The sequence below is a fragment of the Aquarana catesbeiana genome, linkage group LG06 (genome assembly GCF_042186555.1).
Source record: "Aquarana catesbeiana isolate 2022-GZ linkage group LG06, ASM4218655v1, whole genome shotgun sequence".
In the NCBI taxonomy this organism is placed as follows: Eukaryota; Metazoa; Chordata; class Amphibia; order Anura; family Ranidae; genus Aquarana; species Aquarana catesbeiana.
The window spans coordinates 36,068,656-36,094,542 of NC_133329.1; the positions used below are offsets into that span (position 1 = coordinate 36,068,656).

The following is a 25,887-nucleotide window of genomic DNA, read 5'->3' on the forward strand; positions in this document are numbered from 1 at the left end:
TCCCCTCTCTCTCCCTGCCCCCCCCATCTTTCTCTCTTTACCTCCCTCCCCCTCCCCTCTCCCCCCTCTCTCCCCCTTTCTCCCCCTTTCTCCCCCTCTCTCTCTCCCCCCTCTTTCTCTCTCCCTTTCTCCCTCTTCCCTCTCCCCCTCTCTCTCTCTCTACCCCTCTCCACCCCTCTCCCCCTTTCTCTCTCTCTCCCCCTCCCCTCTCTCTCTCTCTCTCCCCCTCCCCCCTCTCTCTCTTACTCCCTCTCCCCTCTCTCCCCTCTCTCTCTCTCTCCCCTCTCCCTCTCCCCTCTCTCTCTCTCTCTCTATCTCTCCCCATCCCTCCTCCCTCTCCCCCCTCTTTCCCCCTCTCTCTCTCCCTCTCCAATCTCCCCCTCCCCCTTCTCTCTACTCCCCTCTCTCTCCCTCTCTCTTCCCCTCTCTCCCGCCCCTCTCTCTCTCTCCCCTCCCCCTCTTTTTCCCCCCTTTCTCTCACGCTCTCTCCCCCTCTCTCTCTACCCCTCTCCCCCTTTCTCTCTCTCTCTTTCTCTCTCCCCTCTCTCTCTTTCTCTCCCTCTCTCTTACTCCTTCCCCCTCTCTCTCTCTCTATCTCTCCCCTCTCTTTCCTCCCTCTCTCTCCCCCCCTCTCTCTCTCCCCCTCTCCCCTCTCTCTACTCCCCCTCTCTGTCCCTCGCCCTCTCTCCCTCTCCCTTCCCCTCTATCTCGCCCCTCTCTTTCTCTCCCTCCCTCTCCCCTCTCTCTTTCTCTCTCCCCCTCTCTCTCATTCTCTCTCTCCCCCTCTGCTCCCTCTTTCTCTCCCTCTCCCCTCTCTCCCGACTCTCTCTATCCCTCTCCACCCCTCTGCCCCTTTCTCTCTCTCCTCCCCCTCTCTCGCTCTCTCCCCCCTCTCTCTACCCCTCTCCCCCTTTCTATCTCTCTCTCTCCCCTCTCTCTCTCTCTTTCTCTCCCTCTCTCTTACTCCCTCCCCCCTCTCTCTCCCCTCTCTTTCCTCCCTCTCTCTCCTCCCTCTCTCTCTCTCTCCCCCTCTCCCCTCTCTTTACTCCCCCTCTCTCTCCCTTGCCCTCTCTCCCTCTCCCTTCCCCTCTATCTCACCCCTCTCTTTCTCTCCCTCCCTCCCTCTCCCCTCTCTCTTTCTCTCTCCCCCTCCCTTCTCTCTCCCCCTCTCCTCCCTCTTTCTCTCTCTCTCCCCCATTCTCTCTCCCTCTCCCCTCTCTCCCGACTCTATCCCTCTCCACCCATCTGCCCCTTTCTCTCTCGCTCTCTCCTCCCCCTCTTTCTCCCCCTTTCTCTCTCGCTCTCTCCCCCCTCTCTCTACCCCTCTCCCTCTTTCTCTCTCCTCCCCCTCTTTCTCCCCCCTTTCTCACTTGCTCTCTCTCCCCCCTCTCTCTACCCCTCTCCCCCTTTTTCTCTCTTTCTCTCTCTCTCTCTCTCTCCCTCCCTCTCCCCTGTCTCTATCTCTACCTCCCCCTCTCTCTCTCGCTATCTCTCCCCTCCTCTCTATCTCTCCCCCTCTCTCTCCCCCCTCTCTCTCTCTCCCATCTCTCTCTCTCCCATCTCCCCCTCTCCCCTCTCTCTACTCCCCTCTCTCTCTCCCCCTCTCCTCTCTCTCTCTCCCTGCCCCCCTCTCTCCCTGTTCCCCTCTTATTCTCTTTCTCACTGCCCCCTCTCTCTCCCTCCCCACCCCCTCTCTCATTTGCCCTCTCTCTCTCTCCCCCTTCTATCTCTCTGCCCTCTCTTTTTCTCTCTCCCTGCCCCCTCTCTCTCTGCCGTCTCTCTCTCTCCCCTCCCTCATTCCCGCAGATTTAAAAAATGATTGTGGGGGGATAGACACCATGTTTTACCGTACCAGGTGACACTATCCTAGTGACATCACTGCATGCCTCTATGGGTCAGGCCTGCTTTGGTGGCAAAAGGGGGACCTACTAAATATTGGGTAAGTAGTCATAAGGCTATGGATGATCAGTGCATTTTGATAAGTAAGTAATGATAAAGGGTTATTTATTTTTTTTGTTTTTTCAATTAGTGTTAGAGAGTGAAAGACCTGAAGTTTTCATTATTGTTTCCCAAATATATGATATTTTGAAGTGAGGGTGGAGCTCATTTGATTTATCTTAATTTTCTTTCTTTTTTTTTTTTTACAGCTTTTTTATTGTCACAGATTTTCCTTCACTTCCTGTCTAGTAAAAAAATTGTCCACAGAACAGGAAGTAATAGGAAATCTCTCTTGGGGAGCTCCAGATGGTAAACCTGACAAGGGTTCTAAAAAAGAAAAGTTTGGGCTCCTTATAGACTTTGAGTAATCAGACACTTGGCAGCCCAGCCCTTCTCCTCTCCGTGTTCCTGCATGAAGAGAGCTGTAAAGGGGAGTTAGTAATTGATATCATATGATTATATCAGACACAGAGAAGGAATACGCCTTACATTGCACAGGCAGTTTTATTTATTAATCATTTTCTTTGGCAAAGCAAGAAAGACAAATTCTGGTCATTCAAAGCATACAGATTTCAAAGAATATGTCCAAATGTGATCATTTATATGGTGTTCAGATACATTGATATCTTCAAATCCAATGGACACTTTTCACTATATAGATTTAATTTTTTAATACAAAAGCCTTGTTCTACAAATAAACATTTAATACAGGGTGATGTCACAAAGCACTAAAGAGAGAGCACAGCAGCTGTTTACCTTCAGACTCTCTCTCTGACTAAAACTCTGCATAGCCTATCTCTACAGAACAGGACATATAATTATTAACCTACACAATATAGTACTAAAAGTAAAGTAAAAAGCTTATTTATTGCTTGTTAGAAATATGTTAATAATTATACACTATATTACTAAAAGTATTGGGACGCCTGCCTTTACACGCACATGAACTTTAATGACATCCAGTCTTAGTCCGTAGGGTTTAATATTGAGTTGGCCCACCCTTTGCAGCTATACCAGCTTCAACTCTCCTGGGAAGGCTGTCCACAAGGTTTAGGAGTGTATCTATGGGAATGTTTGACCATTCTTCCAGAAGCAAATTTGTGAGGTCAGGCACTGATATTGGATGAGAAGGCCTGGCTCGCAGTCTCCGCTCTAATTCATCCCAAAGGCATTCTATCAGGTTGAGGTCAGGACTCTGTGCAGACCAGTCAAGTTCCTTCACACAAAACTCGCTCATCCATATCTTAAAGGACCTTGCTTTGTGCACTGGTCTAAATCATTTAGTGGAGGGGGGATTATGATGTGGGGTTGTTTTTCAGGTGTTGGGCTTGGCCCCTTTGTTCCAGTGAAGGGAACTCTTAAGGCGTCAGCATACCAAGACATTTTAGACAATTTCATGCTCCCAACTTTGTGGGAACAGTTTGGGGATGGCCCCTTTCGGTTCCAACATTACTGTACACCAGTTCACAAAGCAAGGTCCATAAAGACATGGATGAGCGAGTTTGGGGTGGAGGAAGTTGACTGGCCTGCACTCAATGCAGAGACTGCGATCCAGGCCACATTAGTGCCTGACCTCACAAATGTGCTTCTGCAAGAATGTTCAAACATTCCCATAGACACACTGCTAAACCTTGTGGACGGCCTTCCCAGAAGAGTTGAAGCAGTTATAGCTGCAAAGGGTGGGCCAACTCAATATTAAAGCGTTCAAACTAAGACTGGGATGCCATTAACCGCTTGCCGACCAGTGCGCGACGATATACGTTGACACAATGGCTCGGCTGGGCATATGAGTGTACAGGTACTTCCCCTTTAGGATGCGGCATTGTGGGTGAGCGTGCACCTGCCTCGAGCTCCGTGAGTTCGACCGTGGGTCCCGCGGACTCGATGTCCGCCGGGAGTCCCGCGATCGTCTCATGGAGAGGAATAAGGAGGAAATGCTGATGTAAACAAGCATTTCCCCGTTCTGCCTAGTGACAGGACACTAATCACCGCTCCCTGTAATGGGGAGCGGTGATCAGTGTCGTGTCACATGTAGCCCATCCCCCCCAGTTAGAACACATCCCTAGGACACACTTAACCCCTTCAGTGCCCCCTACTGGTTAACCCCTTCACTGCCAGTCACATTTACACAGTAATCAATGCATTTTTGTAGCACTGATATCTGTATAAATGACGATGGTCCCAAAATGGCATCAAAAGTGTCCGATCTGTCCGCCATAATGTTGCAGTCCCGATAAAAATTGCTGATCGTCACCATTACTAGTAAAAAAAAAAAATAATAATAAAAACGCCATAAAACTATCCCCTATTTTGTAGACGCTATAACTTTTGTGCAAATCAATCAATAAACGCTTATTGTGATTTTTTTTTTTACCTAAAATTTGTAGAAGAATATGTATCGGTCTAAACTGAGGGAAAAAAAACAATTTTATATATTTTTTGGGGTTATTTATTATAGCGAAAAGTAAAAAATATTGCTTTTTTTTTCAAAATTGTCTCTATTTATTTATAGCGCAAAAAATAAAAACCGCAGAGGCAATCAAATATAACCAAAAGAAATTTGTGGGAAAAAAAGGACGTCAATTTTGTTTGGGAGCCACGTCGCATGACCACGCAATTGTCAGTTAAAGCAACGCAGTGCCGAATCGCAAAAAGTGCTCTGGTCTTTGGGCAGCCAAATGGTCCGGGGCTGAAGTGGTTAAAGTTCATGTGCGTGTAAAGGCCGGCGTCCCAATACTTATAGTAATATAGTGTATCATTATTAACATATTTCTAACAAGCAATAAATAAGCTTTTTACCACCTCAATACCGCTGTATACTAAAACACTGGAGAGGTCCATGCTGTTTTCTGTAATAAAGTTTTACAAAACTGGCCTTGCTGGCCAGGACCAGCAAGTAATCATTGGACAGCTCTGGACACGATCACAATGTACAGAGCCAATCAGAGTTGTTCCATACCTTATGATTGCTTTGAACCAAGCACAGCTATCTCATGTACAAATACTCTATTACTATAAACACCGACCAGTTCTGAATTTTTACAAACACAGCAGGAAGAACTGCAGCAGATTGAAGGTGATTTGGGGATATTTAAGTTCCACTAACCTCTGCAGCTGCAGACGCTGTGGGGTAATTTATCTGCAAATTTCACAAGAGATCTAGTGACGTTGTTTGAGTTAGATATCAGCACTCTGCTCTCCCCCCCTCTTCCTGTGTGCCTGCTTTGTGTTCACATTACAAAGAAGGATGGAAACTCACTTCTGGGGGAGGAAGCGGGAGGGAATTCGAAAAATTGTGCTTCCAATAATAATAATAATTTAAAATAATCTAGTGAAAATGAAAGTGAAAGTATTTTTGCTCAGACCTTTGAAGATGAATTACTCCATAATGCCTGCAACTAGAGAGGTCAGTAAGGGCTCGTTTTAAAGCATTATACTGCTTGTTAGCATATGTAAACAATGTAATGTCCATAGCCTGGCTACAGTTCTACTTCAACTGCTCCGATTTATTTGTTTTGTGTGTATAAACGTTTGCTTGAGCCACTGAGCTTGGTAAAATAGCATTTTGTTTTTTTGTTGTTTTTTTTTAGCAAATTATTTTCATTGGCAAAGCAAGAAAGAGAAATGACGATCTTTTAAAGAATCTTCATGTATGTCCACATGTGTCTGGTGTTCAGATACATTGATAGCTTCAGATTTAATGGAGGACTTTTCATTATAAAATTTGAATTTCATGATACAAAATCCTAGTTTTAAAAACAAACATGTAATAAACAGAGAGCACAGCATCTATTTACCTTCAGGCTATCTCTATCTCTATCTGGCACAGAGCAGCCGCCCTGCTCCAATATAACTACGGTGGGTGGACCGCAAGTTGTTAATGTCCATAGCCTGGCCACAGTTCTACTTCAACTTCTCTGATTTATTTTCTTTGTGTGTATAAATGTTAGCAAAGCAGATAAGGATAAACAAGTCAACATATGAAAGTGAGACTAAAGTTCCACCTACAAAATATTCATATCAAAAGTTTTATTAATAGCTGTCTAAATAATGAAAAAAAAAAAAACACCAACATACATTTATATACCAAACCGCTCTCCATTTCTTTAAAGCAAAACTCCAGGCAGGTACTGTATAAGAGACACAAAGGCAATTAATGAATTAAATGCAGCCAGAGTATTTAAATTACTACTTGGTATCTGTCTCCTTCCATCCCCTGCACAGCATCACATGACAGACTAGCAAAGGGGGGAGCAGGACTGGGAGCCAATCAGGTTGCTGCATGCAAATGTGCTGTTAATGAATTTACTGATCGGAGAGAGCAGAATGAGTGGAGTGATGACCCTTTGGGTCTGCTGCTTTTCCTTTTTCTATCCAGTTTGAAATAGAGAGAGAAGACACCACTGCATGGGAACCATACTTTGTGGGAACAGTTTGGGGATGGCCCATTCCTGTTCCAACATGACTGCCCACCAGTGCACAAAGCAAGGTCCATAAGGACATGGATGAGCGAGTTTGGGGTGGGATCACATCAGTTTGCTGATGTTTCCTTTTTTTTATGCAGCCTGCAAGTTGGAGGCAGAGAGAGAAAACTACTGTATTTGTTAACTAAGTGGTGTTAACTAGCTACTTGAACTAGCTACAGAACTACAAAAAATTTGGGGGGGGGGGGTAAAACATCTGCTGAAAATGCCCCCCTCGGCTTATGCTCGAGTCAAACACTTTTCTGCAGCAGAGAATGACATTTTCCAAACTGCCTTTGGGGCCCCGTATCTCTGGGCCACTTGGTGCTAGGAACCCCAGCTTTGTATATGTTGTAGTGCTAGTTCCACTGGGTTTGCACACCAAACTTGGGGTTCCTAGCACCAAGTGGCCCCAAGATACGGCGCCCAAAATTTGGTCAACTATGTCCACCTGCAGCAATGTAATTTCGGGACATTTTGGGTCCAGAGACCCCAAATTTTGGCTGTAGCTAGGGGGCATCTAGGAACCCTTAACTACTGAGTTTGAAGTTTGGGAGACCTATGGCTGCAAATGGGCATAGTGAGGCTGCAAATGAGCATTGTTGACCCTCTTTTCCACTTACAGTAGTTGCACATTTCTCACCCTAGGCTTATACTCGAGTCAATAAGTTTCCCAGTTTTTTGTAGTAAAATTAGGTGCCTCAGCTTATATTCGGGTCGGCTCATACTCGAGTATATACGGTATTGCCTGGAGTTCAGCTTTAAAAAAGAACAAACTATACAATGGCAAAGCTAAAATGTATATAAAGCCCCCCCCCCCCCCCCAAAAAAAAAATCACAATGCAGATAAAAAGGGCCCTACGGTTGGAACAAAAAATAAATTACAGTGAATGGTTCAGATGGTCAGTAAATCCTTTTATTGCTGAAAATGTGCTGAAAATGATAACTACCTCACTTTTAATAAGTTAAAGGGTCACCTTTACCAACTTATTTAGGGTGCAACATGTTTGTAATCATCAGCCCCCAGAACCCCTTTCCCTGTGACAGTATATGGGGGTTCTTCCGCCCGCAGCCGCTGTCGCAGTTAAAATCGGTGGGGGGCTCCACCCACACAGTTAGGGTTGCCACTTTTTCTTCAAACTAAACCCAAACACTTTAGCAGCGCACAGTAATTTTTTTTAGTATATACTATAGGATTGTAACAGACCTGGGAAACTTTTGGGAACGCCAAAGAGAATATTAATGCGGAGCACATAGAGCCCCCTTACCCTCCTGTCTAGTTCTGTCCTGAGCCACATTCCTGTTTGAATATTGTGTCTGGGTTTCAGATGGACTTAAATGAGAAATGTGGCAACAATACACACAGTCATGTCATTTGTTCACAGAGATCTGTAAATGAATAAACTAAAAGTCCCATCTTCCACTGCGGCAGGTGGATTTGTCTCAATGGACAACAAACGCACTGATCAGCACCCTCGTAGTCCATTGATTCTTCTTGCAGCTCAGTAACTGTCTGCCCGTACTGAGGTCCAGAGGCGTAGCTTGAAGCATGTGGGCCCCGCTGCAAAAGGTGACCTGGGCCCCCCCATAACCACCCACCACTTTCACCGTACGTGCAGATACATCCACCGCATGGCAAGATACTGAAAGTGGCTTAAGAGTTTTGAGATCCCAGAGTTCCTCTTTACATCAGAAGACAGGGATCACCGCTGGAGAATCAGAGGACAGGGATCACCGCTGGAGAATCAGAGGACAGGGATCACCGCTGGAGAATCAGAGGACAGGGATCACCGCTGGAGAATCAGAGGACAGGGATCACCGCTGGAGAATCAGAGGACAGGGATCACCGCTGGAGAATCATAGGACAGGGATCACCGCTGGAGAATCAGAGGACAGGGATCACCGCTGGAGAATCAGAGGACAGGGACCCCTGGCAGGTCACTTGGCAGAGCTCCTTTCCCATCCCAGCACTGTATACAGCCCCCCACACTACACAGGGCTGAAATCACATTCCTTTACACACAGTCAGTCAGTCTTCACAGGGTATATCTGGCTTTTATGTTGCCCTTCTGACCTGTGAAATTCTCTGGTCGGAAAGGCAGTGTAGTTGCAGTAGGCAGATACACCCTGTGCAGATCGTGTCTAACTGGCTGTGTTGTAAAGGATTGTGATTTCAGCCCTGCATAGGAGGAACAGTATAGAGTGCTGTAATGGGAAAGGAAGTCAGCAGCCGGGCATAGTATCCAGGGCAGAGGGGGTGGTCAGGGGGCTTTGGGGGGATGCAACTTAGATCTGGGAGAGCAAAGCCATGTGACACAAAATCTGGAGCCTGCAGCCCTTCAGGGGCCTCCTCAGGAGGTTTTAAGGGATTTGTTTTAGCAATTTCTGAAGGTTTCTCTGTCAGTGATGGCAGGTGTTGGGGGAAGGTCACCTCCTGGAGGTGTGTGTCTTTTCCCCAGTTGTCAGGGAGGTGGGGTAAACGGACATCCCCGGGTCACAGAGAATCCCAGCTGGTGGCTAGGAGACACTGAGCGGTGTCTTACCTCGGTCCCATCGTGACTATAGGACGGCCCTCTCCTCCTCTTGTCTCGCTAAGCACGGTTACCATTCAATGTTGCCAGCACTCAGCACAAACACTTCCCCATCCTGGGCTGTTATCACCCCATGCTCCTCTCCATTCAGGAAATGCCTCACAGCTTCTCCCCAGCCAATGAGATTGGAGAGGTGTGGACTGTGGAAGACAAAGTAGAAGCCCAGTACTGGAGCGTGGCTGTGGGGCCCTAGGGCAGATTGGAGCTGGACTTTGTGGTGGATATGATAATATGACAGGAAAGGCTGCAGGGGCCCCCTGGAGCTAGTGGTGGGGTTGTGATTGTGACCCCTGCAACCCCTTATGCTACACCCATGCCGAGGTCCATGCAGAGAGTTGTAGGCTGTGTCTCCAGGAGCCTGACACTGAAACTGCATTGTACAGATTGTGGGTGCAATACAGGCCTCTGGGGGGAAAAATAATACCTACAAAATATGTACATTTAATATATTTTTATTTTTTTTACGTTGAACTTAGCCTTTAAAACCTTTTGGAATGTGTTACGCCTATATTTACAGTGTGACAGCTGCTCAGTCATTCAGAAGTAGCTTTCTATTCTATAAATGAAGACAAAGCTTCCTCTGATTGGCTGAGTTGGAGATCCTGACATCATCCGCCCGCATCCCTGCCTTAGCCAACGAATAAAAGCTTTGTATTCATTCATGGAAAAGTCCCTGTCAGTAGCAGCAGGTGCTCTATGGACGGGAAGGCGGCCTTACCTTAGAAGATGATGAGGATCGAGGACGAGGGGTAGGGCTGCTGCTCCTCGCTCCAGGCGAGGGAAGAGCCGGGGCTTCTCCTCCCGGCCGAACAGGAATCCTAAGACTCCCTGGCCAATCATGTCTCAGGACCGGGCACATGGATTGGGGGGGCAGTGCCCCTATGCCCCTTATGGATGGACTGCCACTGGTCCCTGTGAATGGCTAAGCAGTTCTCAGCCTGACTCCGTTTTGTTCTGAGAATGGGACAAAAAGTTCCCATCCCACTGTCAAAATGCGCTATATACTGTATGTAATTCTGTGCCAGATTTAGACCTTGTGGGGCCCGAGGCCCTTCAGGTTCGGGGGGCCCCTAATACACAGAGTTGGTTTACATTCTCAATGACAGTCACACATTTTCAAAATGCATAAAACAACGTCATTCTGAGGTCCCGCATTCAGACACACACACACGCAGTCATAGGCTACCTTCCTTAACCACTTCAAGACCAGGCCTTTTTCTGACATTTGTTGCTTACAAGTTAAAATCAGTATTTTTTGCTAGAAAATTACTTAGAACCCCCAGAGATATTTTATATCACACTGTATTTGCTCAGCGGTCTTTTAACCACTTCAATACCAGGCACTTAGACACCTTCCCGCCCAGACCAATTTTCAGCTTTCAGCGCTGTCGTAATTTGAATGACGATTGCGCGGTCATGCTACACTGTACCCAAACAAATTTTTTATCATTTTGTTCCCACAAATAGAGCTTTCTTTTGGTGGTATTTGATCACCTCTGCAGTTTTTATTTTTTGCGCAACAAATAAAAAAAGACCGAAAATTTTGAAAAAAAGTGTTTTTGTTTCTGTTAAAACTTTTTTGCAAATAAGTACGTTTTCTTCTTCAATGACGGGCACTGATATGGCTGCACTGACGGGCACTGACGGGCACCGATGAGGTGGCACCAATGAGGTGGCACTGATGGGCACTGATGATGGGCACTGATGGGCACTGATGATGGGCACTGATAGGCGGCACTGATGGGCACTGATAGGCAGCACTGATGGGCACTGATAGGTGGCACTGGTATGCGGCACTGATGGGCACTTATAGGTGGCACAGATGGGCACTTATAGGCGGCACTGATGGGCACTCATAGGTGGCATTGATGGTTACTTATGGGTGGCACTGATAGTTGGCACAGATGGGCATGAATGGACACTGATGGGTGGCACTGACGGCACTGCTTGTTTGCAGTGATGCCCCTAAGGGTGGCATTGCTGGGCATCACTGCAACATAATGGTGCCAATCAGTGCCCATTTGTGGGCACTGATTGGCACAGATTTGGCACACTGGGCACATGTGGATGGCCATGGGGTACATACCTGGCCATCCACATGTTGCCCCTTCCCTGGTGGTCCTAGTGGCGATCCCTGGTGGTCCAGTGTGGTGATCTGCGGGGGGGCTGCGCTGATAAACAATCAGCACAGCCCCCCCGCCAGGAGAGCCGCCGATCGGCTCTCCTCTACTCGCGTCTGTCAGACGCGAGTGAGGAAGAGCCGATCAACGGCTCTTCCTATTGACAGCGTGATCAGCCGTGATTGGACACGGCTGATCACGTGGTAAAGAGCCTCCGCCGGAGGCTCTTTACCAAGATCAGTGTAGCGGTGTGTCAGACTGACACGCCGCTCCACCGATCGCCGCGATGCGCGCCCCCGGGGGCGCGCTGCGGCATGTTATCCTGCTGGACGTCATATGATGTCCAGTCAGGATAACAGAACCACTTCCCGGACGTCAATCCGCTATAGGGCGGGCGGGAAGTGGTTAAGCACAATTTTTTTTGAGAAATGTGAAAGATGATGTTACGCCGAATAAATAGATACCTAACATGTCATACTTTAAAATTGTGCACACTTGTAGAATGTTGACAAAACTATGGTACTTAAAAATCTCCACAGGTGAAGCTTTAAAAAAAAAATTCTGTTTAGCGCTACAGAGGAGGCCTAATGCTAGAATTATTCTAACGATCGCAGTGATACCTTACATATGTGGTTTGGACACTGTTTTAATTTTTTGGTCCTGACTTGTGTATGCGTTCACATTGGCGCGCAAACACGGAGGGATGGGCCTTTTTTAAAAAAAAATGATTTCTTATTTATTTATTTTTTTTAACACTGTCACTTTAATTATTATTTTTTTATCACTTTTATTGCTGTCACAAGGAATGTAAACATCCCTTGTGACAGTAAAAGTCAGTGACAGGTACTTTTTATGGAGAGGTCTGGGATCTAAAAGACCCCAAACCCCTCCTCTGCACTTGAAAGCATTCAAGATCTGTGTTTTTGAATAATTTAGATTTTTAAAAACTGGCGCCGTTTGCTCCTGAGTAAACCGGAAGTGACGTCGCTTCCGGGTAACTATATCTGAGACCCGATCAAAGCCGGTTTGCCGGCTTTGTTTGGTTCTCCGGCCAGCCAGCGGACATGCTGGCTGGGTGCTCGGGTCTCCTGGTGGGATGGGAGAGCTCGGGTGAGCGGCTGTAATAACAGCTGCATTGGTCGTTATTACCAGAGAGCCGTCCGGTACAACCACTTGAAGCCAATGACGTACAGGTACGTGATATGGCGGCAAGTGGTTAAGAGTGTGAAAACTCTAGGTGTGGTTTGCTTGAGCTACCAAATATTTCTTTTAAAAATGATACAAAATTTCCACTCCAGAGGAAAAACTTTTACAGATGATGTCAAAATATTACTTCCCAAGATTATTTTAATAAAAGAAATACATTTTTAATATACAGTGGAACCTCGGTTTGCAAGTAACATGGTTAACGAGCGTTTCGCAAAACGAGCACTGTTTTTCTAAAAATCCTAACTCAGTTTGCGAGTGTTGTCCCGCAAAACTAGCAGGATTCAGGCCAAAAGCAGTGTGCAGTACCGCTTTTGGTCTGAGGTGGGGGGCGCCGGAGCCGAACAGCGACGATCGTCGGCGTTCGGAAATGCACAGAAAGGCCCGAGGACAGTTCGGCTTGTGAACGGAGTCTTTCCGAGGTTTGCCGAGGTCAGCTGAAGTGTGCTCAGGCCTTTTTGCCATTTCCAAGGCTCTAAGGTGCCCCCCGCCTCTGGCCGCATGCGGTATTACATCCCATCGATGTCAATGCGGGACAAATTATTTTCCTTTCCATTGACTTCAATGGGAAAACTCGCTTTGATATGCGAGTACTTTGTATAGAGGTGGACCCTTTCTTTCAAAGGGGCCCGGGGCAGTTGCCCCTTTTTACCCCTAATAAATCTGGCACTGATGTAACGGAGTCTGCCTTCAGTTTATACAGCGCTTCCAGCAGCTTCCTCTGTTAGTAAAAGGGAATATTTCAGTTGGACAAGCTTGGTCCAAATGAACTATTTAAACATCGCTGAAAGCTGGATATCAGCTTTAAAGAAGAGCTCCATCTTTCAAAACACTTTCCAAACATTGTTTGCATCAAATAAGCAAATGTCCTTCACTAACCTGTGAGGCCACTGGATGTGTGGTAAAAACTGTAAAAACTGTATGTAGCTGAGGCCACATAGAGCATACCGCACTGTGTTCCGGGTGTGAGCCAAGACTCTCTGTCTCATACCTATAACACAGATCAGTCTACAGCAGCAGCTCTCAGAGCAAGCCAAGTATTCTATCAATGGATACAAAGCTTCCTCTAAACAGCTGAGTCAGAGGTTGTGACATCATCAGCCCGCCAGAAGTCTCGGCTCGCACCCAGAACACAGTGCGATATGCTGTGTGTAGCCGCAGTTACATTCAGTTTATACCGCACATCCAGTGGCCTCACAGGTTAGTGAGGGACATAGTTAGTTTGGGTCAGCTTGGCCCACATGAACTATGTAAAGTGTTTTTGGAGTTTGGAGCTCTTCTTAAAGTAAGTGGATAGACTATAGAACACATGTCTAACTGGTGGAAGGAGAATAGTCCTTACAAAGGGGCCCAGTCAGGTGAGGGAGGCATTGTACACTCACTGTAAAAGTCACACTACCATGTTCAAGGTAACAAACCTCGTCCTTTACACCACTGCTGACTGGTTTTTCACATTTTCCAAGCAGGTCATCATCATATTTATTATCCTCATCCCAAACCTCCACCTTCAAGCTAAATCCTGGACTGAGTTCTAAAACTCCGAGATCAAACCGTTTGTTCCATTTTGGATTATCATTGTTCCATATGGTCTCTGTCCGAGCAGAACCCGGTTGGGGACCCGGTCCAGCACTTATTTTTACATAGGCATCAGTCCTCGAGCCGTAGTCACCCCAAAGGTCTGAGGCACATTGTACAGTGACCACTACTTTGGAAAATCCCCTTTTTGCGGGGCAACAGTTTACTTTTTGGCCTCCACCAGTAGGACAAACGCAGTTGCACTCTTTACCACTACTCTGCTGGGAACCTGACGGGCAAGAGCAGCTTTTATGCAATGCTTTCTCCAAGATGTACCCACTGATGGCTTTCTGTAGGCTTTGTCTCTGAGGTCTGTTGACCTCAACCAGATTGTGGATGGGCTCCAGAGAGTAGGATATGATATCTGGGTCAGTCTTTAGGCTTTCCATCCAGGTCTTGAAAACGCCTGCATCTGCGTTCTTTACATCAAAGGACAGCTGCTCAAATTTGATCTTCCCTCCTCTTACCTAAAATTCACAAAGAAACATTATTTTGCTTATTGTAAGACATTCTCATGTATCCCGTGTATAAGAGTTTCAGGGTTCTGCCCCCCCTGTCGGAGCAATTGTTGCTTCATTGGTGAAATATTCTACTATGTTTAGGCAGATTTTTGTAGGATATTCTGCACATTTAAATATATTGTATTTAATATAGCTGCATTTTACACATCGAAATGGTAGCGTAATGACTCTTAACTATGTTTATTTTATGCAAGAGGCAGATGCCTTACCTTGGCACTTGTGGGCTGACCTGTTTGTGGATGGTTATCCAATGAAATATGTCAAAGGAGGTTATCTACAAGGGATTGTAAAATGCAGATTTGTCTGACTAGACTTGAGAGGGGACCTGAAGGGCCTGGTATGGAATTTGGGGGACCCCCAAGCAATTTTTTTTTTTTCAATTTTGGTTTGGGGTTCCCCTTAATATTCATACCAGACCCAAAGGGACTAGTAATGGACTGGGGGCATCCCATGCCATTTTTTTCAATTACTTCTTTAACTATATCGCCGGGACTGACAATTCATTATATCTGCGAGTAGTTTTAAATGCCTTTTTTTCCCTTTAGAAATGTCATTTTGCTCTCAGACTGTTCTAAACACGGAAAACATGCGCCACTTTACAGGCGTACTATAGACACCCCCCAGGTACGATAGTTAAAGGAATATTTCATTTTTATGGTTTCACTTTAAGCATTATAAAAATCACTGCTCCCAAAAAAACTGATATTTTTAAAACTTTTTTTTGCATTGATCCATGTCCCCTGGGGCAGGACCTGGGTCCCCAAACACTTTTTATGACAATAACTTGCATATAAGCCTTTAAAATTAGCACTTTTGATTTCTCCCATAGACTTTTAGAGGGTGTACCGCGGCTTTTGAATTTGCCGCAAACACCCCAAATTGTTCGCTATTCGGCAAACAGGCGAACACCCGATGTTCGAGTCGAACGTAACTCGAACATCGGGCTCATCCCTAATGGTGTAGTGTCTCTATGCTTGCTATGACATAAAAGGACTATGTATTTTGAATGGGACTCTAAAGGCTGCTGTTCATTGTATTATATGCAAACACTCTGTCATCTGTTCTGGGATCCAATAAATGCTATTTCTCTGGCAAAGAACTTTGTTGCTGCCGAGAATTAATTTTACAATAAAAATTATGTCATCACCCCTATATTTGACAACACTATGTACTTACAGTTCCCCCACTCTGGCTCTGTATACCTAGAAGTGAACTGCTAGGAAAATAAGTGACAATTTGTCCTTCTCCTCTGGATCTTTGTTCTAGGTGTACTGAAATAAAGTTGGCACACTGCCTGCTTTATTCTCCACAATCTTGTGTGTCTATGACATCTCATCTTTTAGTGTGATACTAAGCCTAGCCAGTTGAAGAAATTGACACATGGGGCAAGAAGTATAGATCCAGCCCTAATAATATGTATCATAAACATATGAAAAAACAATATATATATAATATATACAGTGGGGACAGAAAGGATTCAGACTCCCTTAAATTTTTCACTCTTTGTTATATTGCAGCCATTTGCTAGAATCATTTAAGTTCATTTTTTTCCTCATTAATGTACACACAGCACCCCATATTGACAGAAAAATACAGAATTGTTGACATTTTTGCAGATTTATTAAAAAAGAAAAACTGAAATATCACATGGTCCTAAGTATTCAGACCCTTTGCTGTGACACTCATATATTTAACTCAGGTGCTGTCCATTTCTTCTGATCATCCTTGAGATGGTTCTACGCCTTCATTTGAGTCCAGCTGTGTTTGATTATACTGATTGGACTTGATTAGGAAAGCCACACACCTGTCTATATAAGACCTTACAGCTCACAGTGCATGTCAGAGCAAATGAGAATCATGAGGTCAAAGGAACTGCCTGAAGAGCTCAGAGACAGAATTGTGGCAAGGCACAGATCTGGCCAAGGTTACAAAAAAATTTCTGCTGCACTTAAGGTTCCTAAGAGCACAGTGGCCTCCATAATCCTTAAATGGAAGACGTTTGGGATGACCAGAACCCTTCCTAGAGCTGGACATCCGGCCAAACTGAGCTATCGGGGGAGAAGAGCCTTGGTGAGAGAGGTAAAGAAGAACCCAAAGATCACTGTGGCTGTGCTCCAGAGATGCAGTCGGGAGATGGGAGAAAGTTGTAGAAAGTCAACCATCACTGTAGTCATCTAACAGGCAGGGCCTTATGGCAGAGTGGCCCGACGAAAACCTCTTCTCAGTGCAAGACACATGAAAGCCCGCATAGAATTTGCTAAAAAAAACATCTGAAGGACTCCAAGATGGTGAGAAATAAGATTCTCTGGTCTGATGAGACCAAGATAGAACTTTTTGGCCTTACTTCTAAGCGGTATGTGTGGAGAAAACCAGGCACTGCTCATCACCTGTCCAATACAGTCCCAACAATGAAGCATGGTGGTGGCAGCATCATGCTGTGGGGGCGTTTTTCAGCTGCAGGGACAGGACGACTGGTTGCAATCGAGGATAAGATGAATGTGGCCAAGTACAGGGATATCCTGGACGAAAACCTTCTCCAGAGTGCTCAGGACCTCAGACTGGGCCATAGGTTTACCTTCCAACAAGACAATGACCCTAAGCACACAGCTAAAATAACGAAGGAGTGGCTTCACAACAACTCTGTGACTGTTCTTGAATGGCCCAGCCAGAGCCCTGACTTAAACCCAATTGAGCATCTCTGGAGAGACCTAAAAATGGCTGTCCACCAACGTTTACCATCCAACCTGACAGAACTGGAGAGGATCTGCAAGGAGGAATGGCAGAGGATCCCAAAATCCAGGTGTGAAAAACTTGTTGCATCTTTCCCAAAAAAGACTCATGGCTGTATTAGATCAAAAGGATGCTTCTACTAAATACTGAGCAAAGGGTCTGAATACTTAGGACCATGTGATATTTCAGTTTTTCTTTTTTAATAAATCTGCAAAAATGTCAACAATTCTGTGTTTTTCTGTCAATATGGGATGCTGTGTGTACAATAATGAGGAAAAAAAATGAACTTAAATGATTTTAGCAAATGGCTGCAATATAACAAAGAGTGAAAAACTTAAGGGGGTCTGAATACTTTCCGTCCCCACTGTATATCTCCCAACTATACTTATTCCTGTTGTACAACTCACCTCCCAACTCTTCTCATTGAACGTCTGATGGAAATTCTCCCCACTGTTGGATTTTTGGCTTAGTTCCTTGCAGGCGCTAGCTTTTGCATTTGCTTCACCTTTCCCAAGGACAGAAACTGAGGCCTCCATGCTAAGACAATCCTTCAGCTCGTCCATGGACATGCCATCCATGGTGACTTGACAGGTCTTGATGGCGTTGACCTCTAGCACTTTGCCTCCTACATCTGCTTGGTTGATATAATGAGTGCCGTAGATGCTAATTATACGTCTGTAGTGAGCTTTAGTGCTGGCATCATAAGTCGGCGGCAGAGACCCCAAGGCCCGTTTTAGATCTTTGCTCAGTGGAAAAAGGTCTGAAAGTCGGAAGCTGGTAAAGGGACAAATTTAGAGCTTCAAGAAAAAAAACACAAACACATTTTTCCAATCATTTTAATACTTGTATCAGGAGTATCCTTTTGCTTTGTACAGAGATAGCATTTTGGATGATGCCCACAGAGTTTTTTCAACTCTGCCATACCTGCTTTAATAGGTACTGGGGCAGTTGAGTTACTGACTCAATATATTAGTATATTGCGATACTGATCAAATTAGCAAAATCTGTTTTATTGGAAGCAAAATTATTTTGCAACTGGTAAACAGGTCTTTTAAAGCAGCGAAAGGAGGAACTTTTTGTCATAAATTTTACCCGTTTAATAATGAAAATATATGTTACATTCAAAGACATACCTGTAATAGACACAGCTCAGATGGTGCTTGATGAAGCTGTAACGGTCTGTGCTGGTCTTACTCTTACCAAACTGTGCTACTTCGGAATGAGAACCAGCCATTACCAGGTTGCCAGTCACCCCATTGTGGCTGATCTCTAGACCAGCTTTCCAGTCATTCTTCACATCAGATGCAGATTCCTCAGCCAGTGATGCAGAAGATCGGTAGACCTCACTGCTGATCTTCCGAGAGCAGAATGCCTGGGGACTCCAGTCCACCATTGCAAGGGGAAGCTTTTGCCATATTTTGTTCATATATGGGTTGCTACAGATAGTGCAGGTGTTGTTCTTTGTAGAAAATGTATGGAGATCTATTAGGTGAGCCCTGGTCTGCTTCATGGTCACAATATCAAAGCCTTGACCAAGAAGATTGTGCCCGGGGACAAAATGGAGTTTATCACATTTTGGTTTCTTGGCAGATTGGCAGGCGTAGGTGAGTGGGGGGTGAGTTTGGCAGGAGGTAGAGGTGGCAAAGCTTAGAAGAACCAAGATGAGCCACATATTCAGTTGCATTGAAAATGAACCCTGTAGAAAACAGATAAAAACAAGACCAAAGTTAGATTCCCCATTGATATGCTCTTTATGATTTACTATACATAATTATTTTATAGTTTTTTTTCTCTTTTATATTCCTGAATATTCCTTTCAAAGATCCACTGTAAACTAGTAATACGGCTACCATTCCCTAACAGTTTCCTTGAAGTAATATATGGAGAAGCATCTCCACAGAGAGAAAACAGGAAGATAGCTTATTGCATTGCTCTGGCCTTCACTCAAATTGGAACATATATCAATCATAAAAGCTCCTCCTCCCTGCTATTAATATTAAAGAAATACAAATGTGTCTGCGCTAGAATTCAAATATCTAATAAGTGATTACAGTGAATGTTAAGTAGGTAAAGTAATGCAAAAAATAAAAAATTAAAAAATTTTTTTAAATTAAAAATTAAAAATTGCACTTAAGCTGATCAATAACAAATCAGAAATATCTCTTGGTGATTCAACCTTGTAATACTAAAAGTGCGAAGTGCAATCTAAAATCCACAATATAAGTGCCAAATCAGGAGTGAAATTTTCATAAAAATCCTTATAGTACAAAGGTGCACATCCAAAGAAATATAAATATAAAGTGCTCAAAAATAGTGTCCATAATAGTGAAGCTCATCCATCTTGTTCCTCCAAAAGTGTACCATAAAGCATGCCTTAGTGTCTTTCCGTGATCCCCCAAAAGCATATGCGCTCACCTTACAGTGTGTGACACAGTAATTAAACTCTGTCAAACACGCTTTGGAGCAACTCCTGTGCTCAAAGGAATCAACTTTGTAGACCTCCAATGCTCCCAGTCATGATATTATATGCAAGAAAAAAGGAAACTCCATAGCGCAATATTGTAAGATAATGAAGGATCTTTTATTGTGAACAGAAACTCTCCCCTCATAGGGGTACTCACATGCAGTGGGTGCGTAGGTGCACCATCCCATACAAGCATAGACAGAAACAGGCCGTCCGTAAGGTATAGCGTGCGGTGCAGTGTATGCCACAATCTCTCTCTCTCTCTCTCTCTGCTGACAGCTCCGTCCAGGGGCCTGGACGGAGCTGTCAGCAGAGAGAGAGAGAGAGAGAGAGAGAGTGGAATAGGAAGCCTCAGAGTGCTTCCTATTTATTCATCTGTGCAGCTGATGCTGAAAAATCTATGTCCTCAGTAATTTTTGGACGGGTGGTGCCCTCTCAAGGTTTATTTTTTTTTATGTAGTAATCTCAACTGTCAGTGCATGTAGGCACAGGCAGTATCAGCACATTCCTGTGTAGTCTGATCCCTGGAGAATGCACTAAAGGGTGACTCCTGAGGACATTGCAAGGGAACAGAGCTACTCTAGCTGTTCCTCCATTGAAAATACATGTAAATTCATTATGTGCGAATGGGGCAAAGAATATTTACAGACTATTTTTGCTGCCATTCCAACGTGTGAATGCTGAAAATACCACAAATACCACACCAGACTGCTTGCAGCACTAACACAGTCCTGCTATAAGATCCCTTTCACACTGTGGTCGCTCTGCGTTAACGGTAAAGCGCTACTAGTTTTAGCGGAGCTTTTCGGCTGCTAGTGGAGAGCTTTTAACCCCTGCCAGCGACCGAATAAAGGGTTAAAAGTACCCATGTTTTGGCGCTGTCGAAGCGCTTGTCAGGCTTTTTGGCAGCACTGCTCACAGGACTTTTTTCTAATGTTCTTCAAGTGCACCGCTCCAGTGTGAAAGCACTCGAGCTTTCACATTGGGGTGACATGAGAGGCGTTTTTCAGGTGCTTTACAGGCGCGATTTCTAGAGAGATAGATAGATAGATAGAGATATATATATATATATATCTCTATCTATCTATCTATCTATCTACATACATACATACATACATACATACATACATACATACATACACACACACACACACACACACACACATCTATCATAATTTTTAGACACTCTAACGTTAGCGCAAACCAATTACTATACACTTATTGGGATTTTTGTTTTTATCAAAGACATGTAGAAGAATACATTTTGGCATAAATGTTTGAAAAAAAAATTAAAACATTTTTTTATTGGATATGTTTTATAGCAAAAAAGTAAAAACCATTGTTTTTTTTCTCTTTTTTTTTACTTTTGTCATTTATAGCGCAAAAAATAAAAAACACAGTGATGATCAAATACCACCAAAAGTTATCTCTATTTATGGGAAAAAAATAATATAAATATCATTTGTGTACAGTGTTGCATGACTGAGCAATTACCAGTTAAAGTAGCGCAGTGCTGAATAGCAAGTAATGGCCTGGTCATGAAGGGGTAAAATCTTCCGGATGTCAAGCGGTTATGTGGACTACAGAAAATAGCTTGAGATTAAAGGACATAATAAAAGGGCAGGGAGATGTATTCCTTACAGGAACTGAGAGCAAAATGGGACACCCTTTTGCCTGGATGTATGGAAATATAGGTAATTACAACATTTCAGGAGGAACTTAACAAAATCACCTAGTTCAGTCAAAAAATTAAATCTGAAGGAATGGCTTCTGGATTTTGGGTATACCCCTAAATATTCCATCTGCTATATCTACAGATTGTTATATTTTTTTTGGAATCTAGAAATCCTAATTATTGGTCTAAATGGGAACAAAATTTGGATCAGACAGTAACAGAAGTTAAAAAGTGTAAAATATTAGGATTAATATATACAGTGTGCGTAGACTCAAAAGTAAAGGAAATTAATTTTAAACTATTAGCTAGGTCAGCTTTTACAACAGTTACCCCACAGGAACCCTTGAAATTAAACTCCCTCTGGTAGCACGTGGAAAGTATGTCCCCCTTACAGTGGTGGTTAGGGTGATACCTTTATATAAAGCTAAATAGACCATTGGTTTCTTCCAGCTGGCTCTGCCAAGTGGTGTTGGTTCCAGAACTATGAAGGCACCTTTAAATAAGAGGAAAATCAGCTACAGGTCCAGGAACCTCAGGAGGAACCCTGGATGATTGAGCGAAGTGGAATTATGTATCAAGGATGCAGTGTGACGGGAACACACTCATATATAATACAAATGCTCAATTATACAAGAATAATGGAGGAATGGAGGAAAATTGCGGAAATGTCTCTATACATTGGTGGAGTTGCAATCCATTTAGACCCTCTGCAATGTCTCTCTTTCATGATGCAACATGTTTGAGAAAGAAATATAGAAGCTCCATGATACAACACATGTTGAATGCAGCTAAGGACAGCCATAGATGATACGATATTGTTTCCTTCCACCACCTGGCCTGGAGGTTACATGGTGATTACTGCTAGCTGCTATAGCCGCTATAATAACATGAAAAATCTGACATGCTGGTTGTACCCAAGTTGATTGATGGTACAATCAGCCTGCCCATACAAGGTTTAAATCTTGTCCGGTCCTGCTGAACTGGCCAAGATTCAAACCATCTATGGTCAAGATTTGAACCGACGAAGGTCGGGATTCAAACCGTCTAAGGCCGGCTTAAAGAAATAATACTTCAATTTTGTAGGACAGATAAATCAATTATGGCGTGGTTAGTGGAAGTAGACCAGATTTGTCTTTTGGATGACTTGGTTAATATTCATAGAGATACTTGTGATAAGTTTTATAAAGTTTTAATTACTCTAATTGGTGGACTCAAAAGATATACATCACATAATAACAACCCTCAGAGGTAACATCCCATTATCATTCTATGTGAAACAAGAGACCATCCATTGGGGGTGAAGACAAAAATCAGGGCTTTTAAATGTACCTCCATTGAGATGCCTTCACAGATTTGTGCTTCTATGTGCATAGAAGTGAGAATATAAGGCCAGGTGGAAAAGATAAAGTTCATCTTTGGGAGAAGAGGTTATGGCAGTAATTCTCACCCAAGGTTTTGTAGAACTCTAGGGTTCCTCCAGAGTTTGTTTGGGGTTCTTTGAGCTGTGGCTGAATGACCCATTTGATGGTGTCTGCAAAGTTATGGGGCCAATGTCACTTGGCAGAACCAGCTACATGAAACCAATGATCTTTTTTAGCTGTCTACAAAGGTGACATTCTGAGCACCACTATAAGGGGGCATCCTTCCCACTGGCCGGCAGTAATAAGAGGAATGTAAGAGGCTTTTTTTTCCCTACTGACCTCCCCAATAAATTGGTTTTAGCAGGGGTTCCCTAAGACCTGAAAATTATTTTATGGGTTCCTTTGTGATTAAAAAAAAGTTGAGAAATGCTGGGTAAGGGGTTCTCTTGGGAGAGTGAGGAACTGCCTTGGACCCTTTGCTTTATCTCTAGAAAGACAGGAGCCGTCTTTATCTCACTTTAAAAGTCCTCCTTATAGAAATGTAGTCTAATATGGGCACTGTAATATAATTAGAAAAGTGTCATTAAGATTGGAATAAATTAATTGATAGAAATATAAGTAATACATATGTTTATAGTTCACTTTTTGAGGGATTGGAGAATGGGGGGGGGGGGGGGGTTTGAGGGTTTAATGAGTTTTGTTTATTTTAATGTGTGATAGAAAGCAGGAGAGGAAATTTACACGATAAGAATTTGAAATATAAGTCCACTTGAAAACTACTCTCTGAGTCTGTCTTCCCTTATGTGTCATGTTTATATGTGTGAATATAGAGATGTATTCATGATAATAACAAGGCAATCATTTTTGTAATTATATGTGCAAAAACAATACCATTCAAAGATGACATACAATAAAAATCAAAATATAGTCCAATAGAAATGAAACCACCACAAAACAGTGTAAAAGTGACTGCTGACCTCAAATCAACATAAAAAATATAGGACAAATGGGCCTCCAATAGTAAGGGATACGAAGGGCAGTAAATAGGTTGGTTGGCAGCAATCAGAATTAAAGTACAGTTTCCTAGATGACCCTAATCTGCCCCTATGTAATTTGCCGGTGCTTTCTATACAACAGCTTCTGATACACTATGGTGGCTCTGTGCTCCCTTTTCTTGTGAAAGGGGAGCTGGTACATAACAGAACCCCCATTATTGGCCCGTATAAGCCTGCTGGCCATAGTTTTTTATCCCATGCAGTGCATTATGGTTACAAGGAATGCAAGCGGCTGAATTACATCATTACTCTGCGGGGACAATGGAACTTGAACAGGCAGGATCCACCTCAAACCCATGGTGGACCCAAACTGAACCCCATCCCTAATGGTCACTAAATGGTGTCAATAGGAGGACAGGTGGACTTACCCAAAGTGGAGGGTCTGGATGTCAGTTCTCTGATGTGATCTCAGTGCTGAACACACTGACAGTGGAGGAGTCTGGATGTTTTATATGTGTGTGTTGGAGGGGGGGGGGGGAGGGGCACATTTTCTCATCTTCTGAAATAAGGAACAAATCATCCGGCAGTCCAGCTGAGAAAACCCACCACAGATCTACACCCAAAACCTCCAACACCCAGCCAGGGTGTCTAAAAATGACTTGTCACAAACTGTTCTAATTCTTCTAATTCTGCATGTGTGTCCTGTAAGTTGAGAGTAATTCTCAGTATCTGTTCTTATTCTGTATGTATGGACTCTGCACAGTACCACTTCTCTTGTCCTGTATGTTGGGTGTAATTCTCAGTATCTGTTCTTATTCTGTATGTATGGACTCTGCACAGTACTACTTCTCTTGTCCTGTATTTCGGGTGTAATTCTCAGTATCTGTTCTTATTCTGTATGTATGGAGATTTTTATTTGTAAAAAAAAAAAAAGATACCTAATAACAGACTAAGGGTCAGTTCACACTGAGGCAGCACGACTTACAGCGCGACTGCCTCAGGCGACCCAGGACACGATTCAGCAGTGACTTGCAAAACGACTTCTGTATAGAAGTCAATGCAAGTCGCCCCCAAAGTCATACAGGAACCTTTTTCTAAGTTGGAGCGACTTGCGTCGCTCTGATTAGAACAGTTCCATTGCACAGAACGAGACGCCAGTGTGAACCGAGGCTAACTGACTGAAAATAACATAAATACAACAATTACTGACATGTTGTTTAGGTCAAAAACTTAGCAGATAAAGGGTATTAATAGGAAATAAATGTCATGTGACAATAAGACTCCTTTCCATAAATCTATACATCCCAACATTTCATTACAAGTCAGAATCTGAGTCTCTCTGCCCACTACCAGTTTCCATATCAGATTCTGCGGATCCAGGATCAGGGGGCGGACGCCTTTTAGTGGGCGGGTCATCCTCTGAGCCAATCACATACTCCTTTTCCACTCTTTTTAATTCCTGCTCCAGTTCCTGGGCCTCTAGAGAATAGGAGTCAGCATCCGAATCTGATAACGCTTCATACATATTGGTGGAAACTGCCGTACCCACTTCTGGTGCCCCTTTCACTTTTTTAGTTGGCTTCTGCATTAATGTCCAGTCACTTTCGGGTTTACGGGTAGACTTATCTTTTTTATTCCTCCTCTTCTGACCAGTGATCTTCACAGGGACAGGAACTGGAACAAAAGAAGAGTGTGGGGCCGGCTGCTCCTCAGCCTGCTGAACACTGTCCGTCTGTCCAGGAGTAGTCTCCCGGACCCTGGGACCACCTCCTCCCTAGTCAATACAGCCCCATTCATTAAGGCTTCCTCCTCTAGTTGTTCTGCTGCAGCCAACAATTCATTGTCTGCAGATTCCCCATCCTTATTATGGAAGGCATCCGGGCAATCCCCGTGGAAATGGCCACGCCCACCACATAGATTGCACTTAACCTTCTCACAGGTAGAACTGATGTGGCCAACCTCCCCACAAAGATTACACTTCAGGATCGTACAAACATTCGCCACATGGACAGATTTACCACATTTATAACATAACCTGGGCTGACCTGCATAGAAGCAAACTCCTCTCTCCCGTCCAATGAAAAAAGAGTTTGGCAGGTGATGGGTAACATTGTTACTTTGCCTCAACTTAACAAGAACCCTCCAACCACCAGTCCAGATCCCATCACTGTCTTTAGTTTTTGTCAACTCAGAAACCATTTCACAATGTCTTCTGAGCCAGATGACAACATCCTGGGGGGGCACAGAC

The 25,887-nt window shown here is 44.0% G+C and overlaps 2 protein-coding genes across 4 annotated transcripts in view; both read right to left on the reverse strand.

Moving 5' to 3' along the window:
* The window catches only part of LOC141148310 (guanylate-binding protein 1-like), a 1,084,899-nt gene that overhangs the window by 578,443 nt on the left and 480,569 nt on the right, over positions 1 to 25,887 (reverse strand). The gene's annotated exons all lie outside the window — the stretch shown is intronic.
* Positions 7,226 to 24,138, reverse strand: LOC141148304 (perforin-1-like). Of its 3 annotated transcripts, none has more exons than XM_073635603.1 (4): positions 24,068 to 24,138; positions 18,278 to 18,840; positions 17,552 to 17,918; positions 7,226 to 14,360 (listed from the first exon to the last, which is right to left on the reverse strand). In XM_073635603.1, exons 2-4 carry the CDS (start codon positions 18,826 to 18,828, stop codon positions 13,632 to 13,634), a joined length of 1,647 nt encoding a protein of 548 aa, XP_073491704.1. In that variant the 5' UTR covers positions 18,829 to 18,840; positions 24,068 to 24,138; the 3' UTR covers positions 7,226 to 13,631. The 3 variants fall into 3 exon arrangements, with proteins under 3 accessions (XP_073491704.1, XP_073491703.1, XP_073491705.1); XM_073635602.1 differs by lacking the exon at positions 24,068 to 24,138 and adding an exon at positions 19,766 to 19,893; XM_073635604.1 differs by lacking the exon at positions 24,068 to 24,138 and adding an exon at positions 19,560 to 19,683.